Below are 16,943 nucleotides of genomic sequence, written 5' to 3'. Positions count from 1 at the left end.
ATTGCCTGGCACATAGCGAATGCTATATAAGTGTTAAGTCAATAGTATAAAGATGTGTATTATCAGCTAGAATCACGAATGATAATCAAGAGTTGACTGTACTGCTAATAATATTCTACTTGCTTTAATAAAAAGCACAAAAGCCAATGTCTGAAAGAAATGTTTAAGAAAAGAAAAGAACTTGAAAAATCATAATTTAAATACAAACTGATATCTTCTGTACGTGGCTGTAAAATCAATTTAGTACTGATGTAAATGTGGGTTGACATACAATTTGAGATATTAAATTATGAAATGGTATGTATTAGCAGAAATATGTATAGTGATGCAAAGATGTTACAGTATTGATCTGGATTACAAAGAAAGATGGCAATATAATAAAACATCATATAATGTCTTTCTCCAAGGAGCAAAACAAATTAACACTTCCTGTATAGGTAATTTTCTTGATACTCCAGAGAGGAGGACATTGCATACGCAGATCAGGAAAATGAAGTGCAGAAAACCTAGGGCTTTTTCTTGAGGCAAAAAGTGGGGAAAAAACAGGAACTACACTCCAAACTCCTTATCTAAATCACTGCATCATACTACCTATTATTAGGATAAAATGAAGTACCTAGCATGATGTTATTCTTACTTTAATAAATGTCGTTTATGAAATAACTTTTAAAAGACTACAAAAAAAAGCTTTTTAAAGCTACTGAGTTGCTTCTTAAAATATGATAAAAACACTATTATGTGTTGTCATCCAATTTTGCTTTGCTGTTAAAAAGGTGGTTCTGAAATTGTGTGTTTGCGGACTGCGTTATTGTCACACTGCGACAGAGTCAATGTGTCCTTAGCGAGGCTACGTAACACATCTGGCACCATGCTAGTCTGTTTCTTTTTATTTCTGCTTTTTGGATAGAACTCTCTCAGAGAAAAAAAAGATGGCCTTTTGTGTGTGTACTAATATCCACCGAATCACCTCTGTGAGCCAAGGCAATTCCTTATTCAGTGACGTTTATTTGGTAAGATAGAGACAATGAAAGAGCAAAACGAACTGATTGATGAGTATTGTTACAGTGACCACAAACCGAGGCAAGGGGGAAAAACTTATACCTTTTATTAGACCAACCAAAACTATCACACAGGTCAAAAGGACCCTTTATTGAGGGCTGCCATTTACCCCAGAAGAGGTTTTAGAGTCGGGGTTAAATCCTAACTCACAACTTGCTTTACTGATTATCTCAATATCTTCCTCTGCATGGAATTGTCCCTTTTCTCTTTCTAGATAACTTATTGGTTGAAAGTGTCCAGGTGATCACTGGAGAAGAGATGGCCCACACAATGAAGAGTCTCCACGGCATTTACCTGACTTTAGAAATACTGGCAAACGTGCAAAACTGTATCTCTAAATCAAGGAGACATGTCTCAGAATCAAGGAAATGAGGTTTTACAACATTTTATTTACTATCTTGATATAGCCATTTAAAGCATCCAAGCCCATTTCACCAATTTTTAAAGATACATTATCCATGCTTAAAAAACTTTTGAAAAATATTAATTTTACTTCAGAGAATCTATACTTCCTCTGCATTTTCCAAATTAATTCACTATTATGCAGAGAGAGTAAAGGAATTTAATTATATTTATTTTCTTACTTGTAATTCATAGATATCAAAGAATTCTGGAGTTAGATGGGGTTTTACAAGCCTCTCTTAGAATTCCTCATATGCTTAAGTGACCCAGACACATCCCCAATGGGTCCTTTGCAAACATGTTTCACTTAGTTCTTCTCTCCTACCTGGTATTCTGCATGCAGCTATCACTTTTAACTTGTCATTTGGGTCAAATCTCTTTTATTGATACGCAATGATTGCACTTTAAGGAAGTAAGTATATATCTTAAAGTTGTAAACATTTACTTTTCGTATACCTGGGCAACGACCCAAACAACAAACCTCTATGCTTTGTGTGTTTTTGAAATAGTTAAAACTATTGGCTACAGCGGGATTTGTCATTTTCATTATTTCATATTAAAATCTGAGTGTAAAAATAAATCCCTGTTACAGTGACATGTATAGTGCACGTGATGTTTTTTTCTGATTTTCTATTAGATGGAGATGGTACAGCTTGGCTCTCATTGGATTAAGTTTCTCACAGTCCTTTGCTGCTCCCTGCTGGTCAAACTGCAGTCTTACAAAGCCTTTCCCACTCAGAAAAGGAGCAAATGAAAACATAGCTGTATCAGGAACACTTCCTATTGTTATTCTTTGCTAAAATAAATCCATTTTAGACTCTGGCATCCCAGCAGATTTTTCACATATTGGATCTACATCATATTGGTTGGCCCAACAGAAGGTATTGTATTCACTGTTAAGCAGGAATTTTTTTAAAGAGATATATGGCTATAAATTTCCCATTAAGTGCCTTGGTACAGATGTAAAAAATCACGTGTGTACATATACATGCTCACACACAAACACATGTATACATACAGTATATACTCCCTTCTCTGTGGTTTTGGGACGAGTTGACGATTTGGAGCTCAAAAAGCTAACGAAGGGAAGAACTGAAGCCACCCAAATATATAATCAGAATTAGAGATGTAAATGAAGGCTGAGTTCTAGGGGAAGATGCATGGACTATGAGACATCAGGACCAAATTGGATTGAGTAAAATTGTAGGAACACAGGAGAAGGCTAAAAGAATCAGTTATGCACTATTTATTGGGAGGGCAGAAGGAGAAACTGATTGAAGATAGTGTCACTGAAAACTGACTAAAGCAAAAACTCCAGGACGAAGGAGAGAAGCAAGGAAGGGGTTCTCCGTGGGTAGCAGGAAGAGAGAATGGAAATCAGCCATGTTAGCAACATGGTTTCTGGCAGCAGAACACAGCCAGCTGTCTCCCTCCTGCAGTTCAAGCCACCACAGCAAAATCCATTTGCAGTGGGAGGAGCTGCTGCACTTCTTAGTGGATTCAGGTTATTCATCTGATCGTTGATTTTATTTTTCTTTTGTCTTCTGTGTTTTCTAAATGATTATTTTCAGAGGTGAGGCCTTGGTCTGCTTATGACCTTTTTTTTTAATGCTTTAAAGTTGAAGCATTTACTTCAACTGATAGCGAAGTAGTTCCTGTGTTATAAATTATCTGGGCTAAAGCAGCACAGCAGGCCCTGCAAAGTAGTGGGAATTTAATTTCTGTTTGCTGACTAAGAAATGAAAACTAAAAATAACAACAACTCCTTGTTGGTTTCAACCCCTTGTCTGCAGAGCTCAGAAATGCCCCAATAGACAAGACATTGAAAAGTCAAGCACCATAGCCTCAGGTGTGCCACTGATTGATGTGCACTCTGCAGCTAAGCACAGAATTCAGAACTAGCGTTTGCAAGCTACCGATCCAGTGTGCGGCAGACTGACATGATACTGATTAAACTAAGCCTAGAACTTTATAGAGGGAGACTGCACCCATTACATTTAATACTGTTGGGGTGGAAGAGTGGAAAGCTGCTGTATTAGGATTCCTTAGCCTTCATACTTTGAATTATAGCTGACCCTTGAACACCACTGGGTTTGAATTTCACGGGTCCACTTACATGTGGGGTTTTTTCCCCCAATAAACGCTGTAAATGTATTTTCTCTTCCTTATAATTTTCTCAATAACATTTTTTCTCTAGCTAACTTATCGTAGGAATACAGTATGTATATAATACACATAATACACAAATTATGCGTTAACTGACTGTTTATGTTATCAGTAAGGCTTCCCATCAACAGTAGGCTATTAGTAGTTAAGTTTTGGGGGAGTCAAAAGTTATATGTGGATTTTTGACTGTGAGGTGTTTGGCACCCCTAACGCTCATGTTCTTCAAGGGTCAACATATTATCGGTTTAAGGCAATGGGAACATTGTCTTTACTCTTAGCCTGCATTAAGAAAGAGGCATGGAAATAACAATGAATGGAGTTCTCATGATTAGAAATGATGAGAAAATATTAATAACTATGTACTGAAGACATTACTTAAAATAAGGACAACTAATTGTCTAGATAGAATGATAACTAGCTATGCCATGCTTAGAGAAAAGATGAAACAATTAGAGAACACACCACTAACAGAAAAGGTAGTATCATAAATGATCGCATTAGTTTTCAAAGTGCTGCCTGGTTGATATCATTTAGGTTTTTTGCTTTAAGAAATCCTTAATAAGATGAAACACTTAAATTTTTAGCAACAGCACATGATGCCACATTCCCTCTGGTGACCGAAAAAAGTCAATTAAAAATGTGCACCCACATTTTGGCAGAATCTCTACCGTGAAGTTAGAAAGCCCCAGAGTTAGGAAGGCAAGATGAACAGAAGGTCTCGGTTTGCAAGTGAAGCAGCCTCGCAAGCAGACTTCACCCTGACCAAATCTTACCATTGTCTACAGAAATCCCAAGCACACTTGATATCTTTCTCACACTGAAAACACAGAAAAAGTCACTTTGTTATTGGCTTTTCCACACCCTCGCAAATTGATTCACGGGCTTTATGTTTTCACAGCAGTTTAAGGATTAACATACATTTAGAGCCGGAATGTCAGAATGTGGATGCCTGATCAATTACACGCATGAGATCGGGGTGCAAGGAGTTTGTCCCAGATGTTCTCAAGAGTTGCAGGGGGGAAATCAATGATCAGTTGACCATAGGCAATGAATCCAAATATCAAAGGACGTCTGGCTATGAAATGTGCCAAATTTTGTTTTGAAAATACCGAGCAGAGGGGCTGGGGCAAAAGGCCTAGCACTTTTAGGTCTGGGCCGTAGTTGACCACGTTCCACATTATGTCATTCTCCTCCAAAAAAGGGAACTGCTCCAGGAGGTCTTCGTCCTACTCGTTTTGAGCTGGAAGAAAAGTTAAGTTGGTAATGTGGTGCGGTGTGGCCTGGGGCTCTCCCCTCTGAGATGTCACATGAGATGGCTGGCTGTTACGATGGTATGTCATGGGACTTACTGTGGTTAAAAGTGAGAGAGTTATCCAGGCTGCCCAGCTGCTGCAATCTGGCATGCATCATTCCTGTTCTGTTATGGGAAACAGGCAATGTCTGAGATTTTCGATCATGAACTATGGGTCCCAACCCTTCCTGGTTCCTGCAACATGAGTGAAATGGGATAGAAGCAAAAGTTAGACTTGTTACACTGCAGAGAGATGGGGAGCATTAGTGAGGCCAGGACACAAGCACAAAGAGACTGGCCACGCAAGGACCAAGCACAGCGAAGCCTGCCTGGGGCTGTACGGAGCCACGGACACACAGGCTGCAGCTCTCACAGAGTTCACAGCAAAGCGCCTGACAATGATGTAGGAGCAAAAACCAAGCCAAAGCAGAGAACTTTTCAGTTTTAGGAAAAACTTTAGAGATGCTACTTCAAAAAAAAACTGAGCATCAGTCCGAAGGGGTGCTAAAGATTAGTGTTCTGACAACTGCCAAAACACCACAAATCTTTTTGGATTATATATGTTAGTAAAGAGTAAAAAAATATTTTTTAAATTAAAATAATGCACTGGAAAAAACAGAGCACAAACATGCCATGGGAGGGATTATATGAAGCGATTCGATTTTAACAACCTTTATTCTTACCCAAGCAGGAAGGAGAAGAGCCATATACTTTGTTAAACTTGTCAGCAGTCAAGTAAAGGAAATAGAAAAGTGATGTGGGTTAGCAATCAAACAGCTAACTTCCTACTGTGTACCATCACCAGAAGAGATGAAAAATGAGGCCAGTGCTGGAAGGACACCTGTCTCCCGTCCCAGAGCCAGCCGTCTCCCTCATTGTGTTATTGTGTGGAACAGAACAGGGCATGCATGGAATATCATCGGGCAACATGCTGCTGGGTGATTTCAAAGTGACACAATGAGAAGGCGCAGTATTCATAAAACTGGATCACCGTGGATGGCAAACACCAATGACGTTTAAATCGTTCAGAATCTTTTTCACATGCAGCAGAGACCACGACAATTTTATATACGGCAGGGCATGTCTTTCCACAGTGCATGTAACAAAGTCACACTACCCTCCACTTCCACTTTCCTTTGCCCATCTTTTTAAGACAGTCAAAGAGTGTGTACTTTTATATACAAATATATACACGGTGCTTATGAAGTTGGAAGATTTTCTTTAAAAATTTAAGTTAAATTTATAGCCATTGAAAAAGCGTTAACTTTTTCACAAAACCCAATTTTAAACTACTTTATTGGGGGCAGAAACCTTCAGCTTCCCATATTCACCATGTTCAGCTCTGAAGCATTTTATTCTATTTTGCAGAACATTTTCCAAATGCCAACTTGTGACGTAGGTGACAGTTACTGCAAGAAGGGTGTGAAGTTTAGCCCAGTTTAGTGCTTTCTGTTGCAAATATACTATTTGCCCATCCTCACGAGACAAAGTCAAAGCAATTACACTGTATAAAGACATCTTGTATATACTTGCATTTTGTACTCAAAAAACTCAAATGTAAAAATAACTGTTACAATAAAAATAAAAGAATTAAGATTAGAGAACTTCAAGAGCCACCAATTTCAATTAGAAGCAAAATATTAAAAGGAAGAAAGCATAATTTAGTCTCTCTAAATTTGCTCATTTTAAAAGAAAAAAACATACTTTTATTTAACATAAAATGTTAATTCTGAAAATTTCTCAAATATCCCAAGAAAAGAACAATGTTAACATTAAAAAAAACTTCGTGGTTAAGTAGAAAGTCTATTAAAAATCTCTTTCCTATTTAATGGTTCTAAAATAAAATTATAGGTAAAAAATCTTAATTAGAACTCAACTTTAAAGTTTTTCTTAAAACATAAATGTTTTCTTATAATTAAATTATTTAAAACAATAACATTAGAAAAATATGATATGTAGACCAGGACCCCATTAATACATCATTACAGAACACACAACATGGAAAAAACAAATACACACACGCTGAATGACTACAGTGAGGAGTAAGAACTTGGTCATGACAAGATGTGCCCGAGGAAGACCTTGAAGAAGGAGCTGCTTGCGGGCCCATCAGCAATGAGTTTCTAGCTCGCCTCCAGCTCAATGCAGAGCCAAAAGCATGTTGTGGGCTAGGGAAGTGGGGAGTTCTGGTCAGATAAAAACATAGGGCATGGATAGCTTATTTGGAAGTAGAGGAGAAAAGGCTTGATTTTAGAGAAGGTTTTGCGCAAATATAAACAAATTTGAGAAGGATCGAAAACATTCTTTTGTTAAGAAAGAAGGAAAGTGGTTAGGTGAGAAATTAGTATTTTTGTAGTTGGGAGGTGAAAGGGTAAACCTTTGAAAGTGAAACAGGGGAAGAGAAATAATTGAGGAAGGAGAGAGAGCCAGAAGACACATCGTGAGGAACAGTGAGTAGAGAAAGAAGAGACAGAACGAACAGGACTCGAGGAAGCATTTGGAAGGAAGGGTAGAGATGCAGCAACAGGCCACAAAGGAAAATCTTTCCAAGAGGTATGCATGAGATAAAACAAGACAGAAGGAACGTAGGCGAAAGATGCTAACAGATTTTATGGTAGCATTCCAGAGACCTGCTAACTGTCTTCATGGCTGTTTATGAGAATTCCAACTGCCAATCACCACACATTCAGATCCAAGTAATACAGGAAAGTAATTCAGAAAATGACACAACACTTTAAACTAAACCCCCCACAGTACCTGGCTATATATCGCTTCCCCATGTACTGGAACTGGTGCAAGCAGACTCTGCAGACACGATGAAAGATGATCAGGAAAACAAGAAGATAAAATTATTTTCAATACGTTGTTTTATTTAAACCCATTGACAAAAACACATTCAATAAACTCTTACATCTACCACTAGCCCTTTCTGGTTTTCAGAAATTCTCTGGAAGGTCCCTCTGAACCCAGAGAAAATCACAAGCCTACAAAGGAGGCCCCATATTGTGCTACTGTCAGTTCTGTGTTGGGTCATTAAAGCCATACAGAAGAATGGCCCGGGACCCCTGGGATTGTCCATTGACTCAGAGTTTCAATATTTGCTCCAGGCAGCTTGCCTTAGAAGTCACGATGGAAACCATGCGCGCTGCTGCACTGTTCTGAGTTGCTTATCTGTCCTCATTCAGATCCATGTAAGGAGCGCTCTCTTTTGGCTTAACAGACTGGTCTCTAACAGACATCAAGTATGTAGTTTTTGTTTTGTTTTAATATATCCACAACACTGATGTTTTTAAAAGCATGTATTTAATAAGAGGCAGTTTAAATAATGTCCAGTAAGTTTTTCCAGTGCTGAATCTTATTTTACCAAGTGACAACTCCCAACTTTAATTCAGCAGAGAGAACAATAATGAGACTATAAAATAACAGCATCATTCTAAAATGCACAAAGCTCTGAAGACCATAGGTTTTCACCTGAGTTTGTACAAATACACTGAACAACAAATCATAACCTGGCTAATAGATATAAAGCTACTTATAGTTATGATTTACCCAATTATTGTGAACAATCATAGTATTGCAGAAATAACTTTTTACTTAAGAAACAGTGTTTTTGACTGTGGAGTATTGCCTGAGACCCTATTGGGGTATTATGGAATATACTCTATATGTAAATTTTTCAAAATCCAAAAAATTTGGGAATGGGAAAATGAACTGGCCCCAGCAGTTTTGCATAAGAAATTGTGGATTTGTATTTATAGAAGCGAAGAGTTTAAAGGAAATCAGAAACCTAAACTGAAGAGATAATATATACAATACGTAAGATTTTACCCTACTTACTATATTATATTTTATAAAATTATAGCAATTTCTGTCTGTTTCTGCACCTGCTTGATTAAGTTAGGTTCAACTTAGAAATATAACACCCACCCAATTATTATTTTATTAAAATGGCTTATAAGCATAAGCAGTGACCTCTTATCTATAATAATTGGGTAAATAATAACTATAAGTAGCTTTATATCTAGTAATTTAAGGTTGGTCACTGCCCACTGAGTCATGAGCTCCTGAGAGCAGGTGCTGGGGTCAGTTCAGGGGGAAGAGCGTGAGAAGTAAGTGTGCATGTGAATATCCTGCCTTCCTGGTTCCACTACTCAGTATTCTTCACATCTCTTAATTAGCCAGCAAAAAAAGCAAGAGGCAATAGGCAAAAACAAAACTACTCACTCAGATATTGTAAAGAAATCCATAAGTTCAGATGTTGAAGCCTTGTTCCAATACGTAAACAAAGCATCTAGAAAGTAAACATTTGGTCAGAATTATGATGTGCATTCCGTACATTATGCGATGGGGCGAGCTCTCAGAGTGCAGGCCTCTAAGCTCTCCCTGCCCCCTTTTATGTCTGATCAGAGGACAAATCACAGTGACCAAGCTATCCTGGATAACAAATCCAAGGGGCTTATTTGAAGAAGTTACATTTGAACACTTGAGCTTTAATTTCATCACACATCATCTAGTGCTATATAAAAATATTTAACTTATATATAATGCGCTTGTAAGTGGACTAGAACATTCAAAGAATACAAGTGGGCATACAGTCTAACGTCAGACTCTCTTTACCCACTACAGTAGGGAATCTCGTGAAAATTCTGAAATGTACAGAATAACTTTTTAACACACACATGCTAAAATGGAAGCATGCATACTGCATACATTGTTTTGCCCTTTGGGTTTTAATTCAACAACATGGTCTAGGTCTCTCTCTGTTTTCAGTCTCTTACTGATAGACATTTACTTGTTTTTTTCCCCCTAATCTTTTGCTATTATAAATTATGTTTTGATGAACATTCTCTTACATGGGTCTTTGCATACTTGTCCAACTAAATTTATAGAACAAATTCTTAGAAGTGAAATAGCTGCGTCAAATGGTATGTACCTTTAAAATTTTGACGGATACTGTCAAATAGCCCTCCAAACACGTATATATGCAAATTCTTGTTTCCCAACACGATGATACACTGTACTCTTAAGAACTCACACCGTTCTTCATCAAGAAGGCCTGACTTGGCATATTTGCAGTTAAGGCAAATCCTACAAATTCATTTACAGAAGCATTTTCTGTGTATGATCCTTGACCGTTTAGAATTGCACAAAAACTTTATCATTTGATAAACATTTTTGCATTTATAATATTTTAAATTGAGGCTGAGAAATAGGTGAAAAGTTTTCTCTCAAGGAAAAAGTCACTGATTTGGGGGGCTGAAGTGAGTGAGAGGGTATCTGCAGTGATGCTGATGGCTCGTGGAGATACGGTCATGAACTTGTCAAGAACAGTGACAGGCAGGGGAAGTTGTGGAATATATTTCAAGAATGTGTTATGCCCAGGATCTGTGCCAGGTGGTCTCACGACGTCACATATAGCGTGTCATCAAATCCTCACCGTAATCAGAGGCAGGGTTCCAATTTACTGAGAAGCTAAAGAAGGCTCAGGGAAGTTAAGTAATTCTCCCAGGGAACATTTCAGGTCTTGCGTCCTAGGAATTCTTGTCAGTTTTGGCTCAACTAAACTCTTATAAATACTTTTTTTTTTTTTAAAAAAAAAAGTTATTTCTCCCAATTACCAGCCCAAAGAATCATAGTGGAGCGGAGGGTTAAATCAAGTACACCTTATTTTAAAAGCCACATTTGGCCTATTAAGCCAATAACATGGGTGGGGCAGGGAGATTCCACTTTTCAGAGGTTTTGAGTTTAGATTCCAGAGGGACAGACTCTGGTTACTTGAGGCTGGTCATCCTGGTGTGGTGAGAACCCAGGGAGCCAAGTGAATGCTGAAGGGCCACTGCAGGTTAAGTTGCAGACATCTGTGGCAACCCCAGCACACACCAGACAGAACCAGCTGGCCAACGGAGAGGCACCAAGAGAGTGAGGGCCCAGCATGTGGAAAGTGCTCCTTAAATGTGGGATAAAGGAAAGAGTAGCTACAGAGTTGCACAGTTAATTTTGGTTGTCTGACTGATAAACTGCTCTGCAGGCAATTTCTCCCCCTCCCCATAACATACACAAAAATCAATTCTAGGTAGATGTTAGAATTTAAATGTGAAAATTTAAATAATATAGCTTTTAAAGAAAATATGGGAGGATATCTTTATAACCCTGAGTGTAGGTGAAGATCTCTGAAACATGACACACCAAAAAATTCTAATTATAAGAGAAAGACATTAATAACTTGAAGATAATTGAAAAAAAGGGTATTCCGAAATTGTTGTAAAGAGGTTGTTGCATTTTTGAAGTATGTGCATGGCCTTCCAAAGGGCTGACTTTAAAGGAAAACTTTCACTTGGATGCAAAATATCTGGTATTTATCTTTAAAAAGCAGTTATTTTTTAGTTATAGATCATATTTATTACTTAAAAACTAAAATATTAAAAAAAAAAACTCGACAAAGAAAAAACAGGATTATAATAAAACCTAAAACTCACTACCATAATGTCGTTTAGAACTTTTGACTTAATGGAAAGAATTTCGACTTTATAACCCGAAATAGAATAATTGCCTAGTGCTTTTGCATTTGGTCATCATTCAAGAAAAATCTTGTTTGTTTGTTCTTCTTCAAATAGTTATTTTAAAGTAAAGAATGGACAGAAGAATAAAATAACCCAGTCCTGAAGCGCCTGAAGGATAGCAATGCTGTTCCTGACATCCGAATTATATGATTGGGCTGCTTTGCTGCTGAAATGGAAGCTTGATATAAAATAACCACTATTTTCAGGCAGAAATACCTTCCACTGGATGCTTAATGCCCATGTCTACTGTGACCAGACACAAGGCAGTACAATGGGCCTTCGGGTTCTCAAAAACTGGCATTTTGTTTTCGAGAGTTTTCCTTTACTCCCTTAATGAAGCTCACAGTACATTTACTAATTGGTTTCAGGGAAAATAAGAAATGTGACAATGTACCATGGCATAATTTCATGTGATCGGTTATCTCACGAAACCAGAGTTGAAACTGTCCTTCCCACGGATGTTTACAAGCTTTTTACGTAGGACCGATAAAGCATTACTGGTCGTGATCATTTCTATTAAAAACTGCGGTTGTCAAATCCTTCATCAGAAACTTGATCTACTATGGCACCACTATTTCCATTAGACAATGCCTTCCAGCTGAGGCCAGGAATGTCACACGTTCTCAGAGGAAGGCATTATATTTTCTAATTCAAGAAATTGACTAATAAAGTTAGGCGGGTTGCCAGTAAGCTTATTTGGACAAATGAAATTTAAAACAAAACCAAAAGCTACTTATCTGCCTCTGTCTCCTTTAGCTAAGGCAGTAGCTCTGAGTTTAATACAAATTTATAAAATGGGCCCATTTGCATTTTAGAACTCATTTTCTAGAATAACTAATAAAAATATTTTTCCAAGTTAGGATTTTTATTTCTACTCCCTTTAGACAATTAACATGTATTTCAAACAATGAGGAAAATCCTTTCAAACTCTTATATCTTTTCAAGTAGTTACAATTAAAAAAATAAATAAACCAAATACTGAAATGAGGAAAGTAAAGCAGATACCTTCATTTTCACCTACCATCAGACATGCTTTTTAAGATGTAGAGGAAACACATCAGCAGGCTCTTAATCTCAGACTGGTCCAGTTTGTCACAGCGAACCACAGAATTTCCCAAAGTGCCACTTTGTTGGTGCTAAAAAAGGAAATACCGTGGATTTTTCTCCTTCCTTATGGGTAAAGCAAAATTAGTTTCACTTTTCTCCCTTGGAAGAGTAAGTCTTTGAATTGAGTCCAATCATAAAACTGGAAGGTATAAATAATTTGCCGACAAATCACAGGTACACGCCTTCACCAAATACACACAAGTGCTGTTTCACAAAAGCTCTGGCTTGCTTCCTGTGCATACTCTTTTAACGGACAAGCCAGAGGCACCCATCTTTCAAACCAGATAACCATAGTTTTAGTTACCAGCTTAGTTCTGAAATGCCAAGTAAAACCTCATGCATGTGTACTAGGATCAAACACAGACATGATGATTCAGAAGACACTGCAGAACCAACCATATCCTCAGAAAAATGTCAGTTGCTGAAATAACAAATACAGTCTACGGTGCTGCAGAGTACCAGCCACAAAGGCCTGAAGCTGAGTCGTTGTCATTCAGCTGATATCGTGGGTCACTCCTGAGGAAAAACAATGAGCAGGTGCTGACAGGGACAAACAGGGACACCTCAGCACAGCACTGCCAAAGACCCTAAACTGATGAGGTCATTCCATCATCAGCTTAGCTCACACTGCAAACGTCAGAAAGCTCAGGGTGCAGAGCGAGGGCAGTTTTGCCACTAGACAGGAGATTCATGTGTTCAAAGGTTTCACGTAAAAAAATATAGGAAAGAATCTCATCTTATGGTATAAAACACAAAAGAGTTTAAAATCCTCAAAGTGGGATTTCCAACTGAAATCAGGAAAATATTTTTGCCAAATACCAAAGCAGAAAGATCAGTGAAATAGTATCTTTCATTCAGGGTATTAGTGGGCAACTGAAAAAATACAGGTTTAATAAACTACATCCAGGAGTATTTTTATTAAAGGAAGGATTACAGGTGCAATTAGTGGCAAAACTACAGCGCAGATGCGTCACCTGGCCCACCCACTTCATCAGAGCCCCCAGAGAACTCAGTACTTCTCGCAGAGGGAGGGAAGGTGTGGCATGCAATGTTTCCTCTGGCAAAGGTGGAATTGTTAGAAGGGAAAAATCCACAGTGACCCGGTTTTTCCTGGCTGACTGGCAGCTCTCCTCATCCTCTCCAGCACTGCGTATGACACAAGCGGAGTGCCTTCTGAGCAGCTTCTCCCTCTAGACACGAAAGCATGTTAGGGCGAGGGAAAAGTTCAACATGTCACGACACACACCCACGCTTCAATGCTCTCACCTCTACAGAACTGCACTTGAGGATAATCATATCAATGCCAGACACGGAAATGCGTGATACGATTAAAAACCTGATGTTTTCCTTGTCTGAGAACTAGGAACACGTCTCTAAATGGTTCACCTGTTTGTTTACACATGTGCTAGCCTATACCCTAAAATCAACAGTGGCCAAGGTGAGACCAATCTATCATGGTTCCAGGTTTAATTCAAACTTTATCCATTCCCACAAAATTCCAAATAGTTTGAGCCTCAGTTATTTCAAGAAAAAAGGTTAAATATGAGAAGTATGTGTTACATTAGGGTTGGGGACACAGTGTGAGTAGAGTAATTTCAAATAAACCCTTAATCCTGAATCAGCTGGCTTTGGACCCAACACTCATTTGCATGGATAACTGTGTTACAAATGGTGTCCTCCAGCATACAGACCACAGGGATTCTGAGTGGCATTTTGATTTCACGAGCTGTCCAACTGGCAAAACCATTTGCTCCGAATGCTCCACTGTAACATTGCCCTGATCTGGAATCCTGGAAACAGGAATCAGGGGGTTTCAGAGAATGAGCCCTTAGTACTTAATACTCTGATTATCTATCCCATGTTAACTGAGTTGTGTTGTTTTTATAAAGGTCATACAATTAACATTCGAACATGAAGCATGTTTACTTGGGGCTAAATTTATTTGTTATAAGAAACACTTAAGTTATATGAAAATATATTACCTTATCCAGGGAATTGCTTTTCTCACTATTCCTTTCTGGAAGGCTGTTCCCCGAATCCGTGCTTATGAGCGATCCTCTCGAATCAGCATTTCTCACACTGTTGATGTTTGGAGTTGAAGTTGTATATGGAGTAGCTAAAAGGAAATTAAGCCAAGACCAAAGATTTATTGAGATTGAACAAAGTGAAGATAAGTACTGAACTTTGAGGGGAATTATTTTCATGGCACTTTTTTTTTTTTTTTTTTTTCCTGTTAGGAAGCTGGTTTGAGAGTTGCAGTCAATTAACCTTTAAGGAACCAGGCCATATAGAGTAGATAAAAATAAATTTCAATCAGAAACATTCAGACGTAGCTACCAACTCATTTATGAGAAACCACCTTTGGCTGCTAAGACGAAAAGAGCACACTCTGTTTCACAATGGGTTAAAATAAACACTTAAAAATTTTTTTAAAAAGATAAATCCACTACAACTATCAAATTAAAGCTTAAACCATGCAATCGCCCAGAGTATTCCAACTGTATGCTGAGGTGTCCTAGAAAACTCAGAGGGGTGTTATGAGATAGTCCACGTTTTCAAGGAAAACACAATGATACTTGACATCTGTTGGAAATCTGTAATTTCAATGTTAGGTCGTGCTACATTCCTTTTAATGATGTCATATCTTTGTGAAGCTGGGTATTTGGCGGTTGCTATGATAAAAAGCAAGTGCTGGGCGAAAATCAGTGTGGAACAGGAAATGAGGAGGGCTGTGAGCAATCTGGTTCTCAACTTGAGAAGCTTGACAGTGCCCAACAGGCGTATATACTCCATTAGTAAGAGCTGTGGTTACTGAAAATAAAATAAACATTTTTTCTTTAAACTTAGGTGTATTTTTTTTCAAATGCTTACTAAGTAGTTAGAATATAAGAATGTAAGTTATTTGGCCCTAAGTACCTAATCAATAAAACTGTTAGGCATTTCTTTGGGCCCAGGGACTCTGTAAAAAAAATTAATGTGACAGTGAATGATGTGAACTGAGAATTTTGGGGAAGCTCTGCAATAAACATGAGCAGAAAGAAAATCTAACTTGGACATAAGGTCTGTGACATCCGTGAAAAAAACAGTATTCGAAGGCAGAAATCAGTCCTCCCGCTCACTCCGGTACTGTGGAATTTTAGAAAGTAATATATTAACTTCCTGCTTAGATAAGATGTAAGTAATCACATAATTTAAAATAACTCTCACACTTGTACGTTCTGTGCTGAACTGAAAGGCATGCCTCCAACTGCAAGGCCCGGCTGGTCGTGCAGACTGCAAGAGGGGACTTTTGGCACCGTGGTCTAGCAAGCTGGAAGCACAGCCTCCCAAACCCAAGTTGAAGATGCCTTTATCTGGCAGCTCATTACAGACTGGCCATGGTCAGGTTTCGGCATGCGAATTAGCTATCGGCTAAGACACTTCTAAGTTAATTTATCCCCCTACCTGATGCTCAGGTTTATCCACCACCAAGGAAGGAAAGAGCCAGAGGAATTTGAAATGTAAGTGAAGGACTGACTATGTAAACCGCTGGCCACAAGCTGCACTCCCCAGAATAGAAACAATGTGACTGACTGTCACAAAGCGCAGGTGAAAACCCTACAAAAGAACTGTGAGGTTTCTTCTATACTCGGAGAGGAAAGACACATACATTATGAGCAAATTATAATTATCTTAATATACTTGGGCTTCATATTTAATGTAGAAAACGGAGATCAGGAGAAAGAAGTCCTTCGTAAAGTGGAATTAAATACTAAATTCTCAGAGTTTTAGGCTCGATTCCAGAACTACATTCTTAATCTAAGACAAACAGATGGAAAGGCAATAAATCAAAATCAACATGCTTAGAATTATGTTCCTATTGTGTGTGTGTGTTTATATTTAAAATACTGGTCCAGCGCATAACTTAAAAAAAACTTAACATGTAAGTAAAATGAAAAGAAGTTTAGTTCTCCTCTCTCCTCTTTGTACGGACAGCCCAATGCAATATACCGCGTAGGTGGTAAAAGGAACCCCGAGCCTAAGAATGCGTGCCTTTTAAAATGAATGTTATCTCAGAGTCCTTGTGACTAGCAATAAATCCGTTCTGGATATTCTTATGCACCATGTTCCGAAAACATTAAAAAAAAAACAAAAAGCTCTAAGGTGGAAATAAGATTTCTTCTAAATGGAGATGGAAAGAGAAAGTCTACTTTTGAAAGATAAGCACCGAGCCTGAAATCAACTGGAAACTCCTTGATGAATAAAAGCTACCAGAGAACAACGAGCAAACCCAGCTCAGAGGTGGGGCTTCTCTGGGAGGCACTGCTAAAAGGCAACAAGGATTTAAGTCTTTAAAGATGGGGGAAATATCAATAAAG

General features: G+C 38.2%; 1 protein-coding gene across 28 annotated transcripts in view; it reads right to left on the bottom strand.

Annotated features, from left to right (window-relative positions):
- DOCK9 (dedicator of cytokinesis 9) overlaps positions 1–16,943 on the bottom strand; it is a 236,178-nt gene that overhangs the window by 34,593 nt on the left and 184,642 nt on the right. For 15 of the 28 annotated variants that reach the window (XM_036228837.1, XM_036228850.1, XM_036228841.1 and 12 more), the window contains exons 34-38: positions 14,568–14,701; positions 12,500–12,614; positions 9,143–9,209; positions 7,676–7,723; positions 4,977–5,113 (exon numbers count right to left, since the gene is read on the bottom strand). In XM_036228837.1, coding sequence (XP_036084730.1) covers positions 4,977–5,113; positions 7,676–7,723; positions 9,143–9,209; positions 12,500–12,614; positions 14,568–14,701 — 501 coding nt within the window. Of the gene's footprint in view, positions 1–4,400; positions 4,445–4,976; positions 5,114–7,675; positions 7,724–9,142; positions 9,210–12,499; positions 12,615–14,567; positions 14,702–16,943 lie in introns of all 28 variants that reach the window. The other 13 variants (XM_036228861.1, XM_036228844.1, XM_036228853.1 and 10 more) reach the window with 2 other exon arrangements.

This window comes from Rousettus aegyptiacus, unplaced genomic scaffold (genome assembly GCF_014176215.1).
Source record: "Rousettus aegyptiacus isolate mRouAeg1 unplaced genomic scaffold, mRouAeg1.p scaffold_m13_p_11, whole genome shotgun sequence".
NCBI classification, from domain to species: domain Eukaryota; kingdom Metazoa; phylum Chordata; class Mammalia; order Chiroptera; family Pteropodidae; genus Rousettus; species Rousettus aegyptiacus.
The sequence above is the reverse complement of the archived record's forward strand: the minus strand, read 5'-3'. Positions and strand labels throughout refer to the sequence as shown.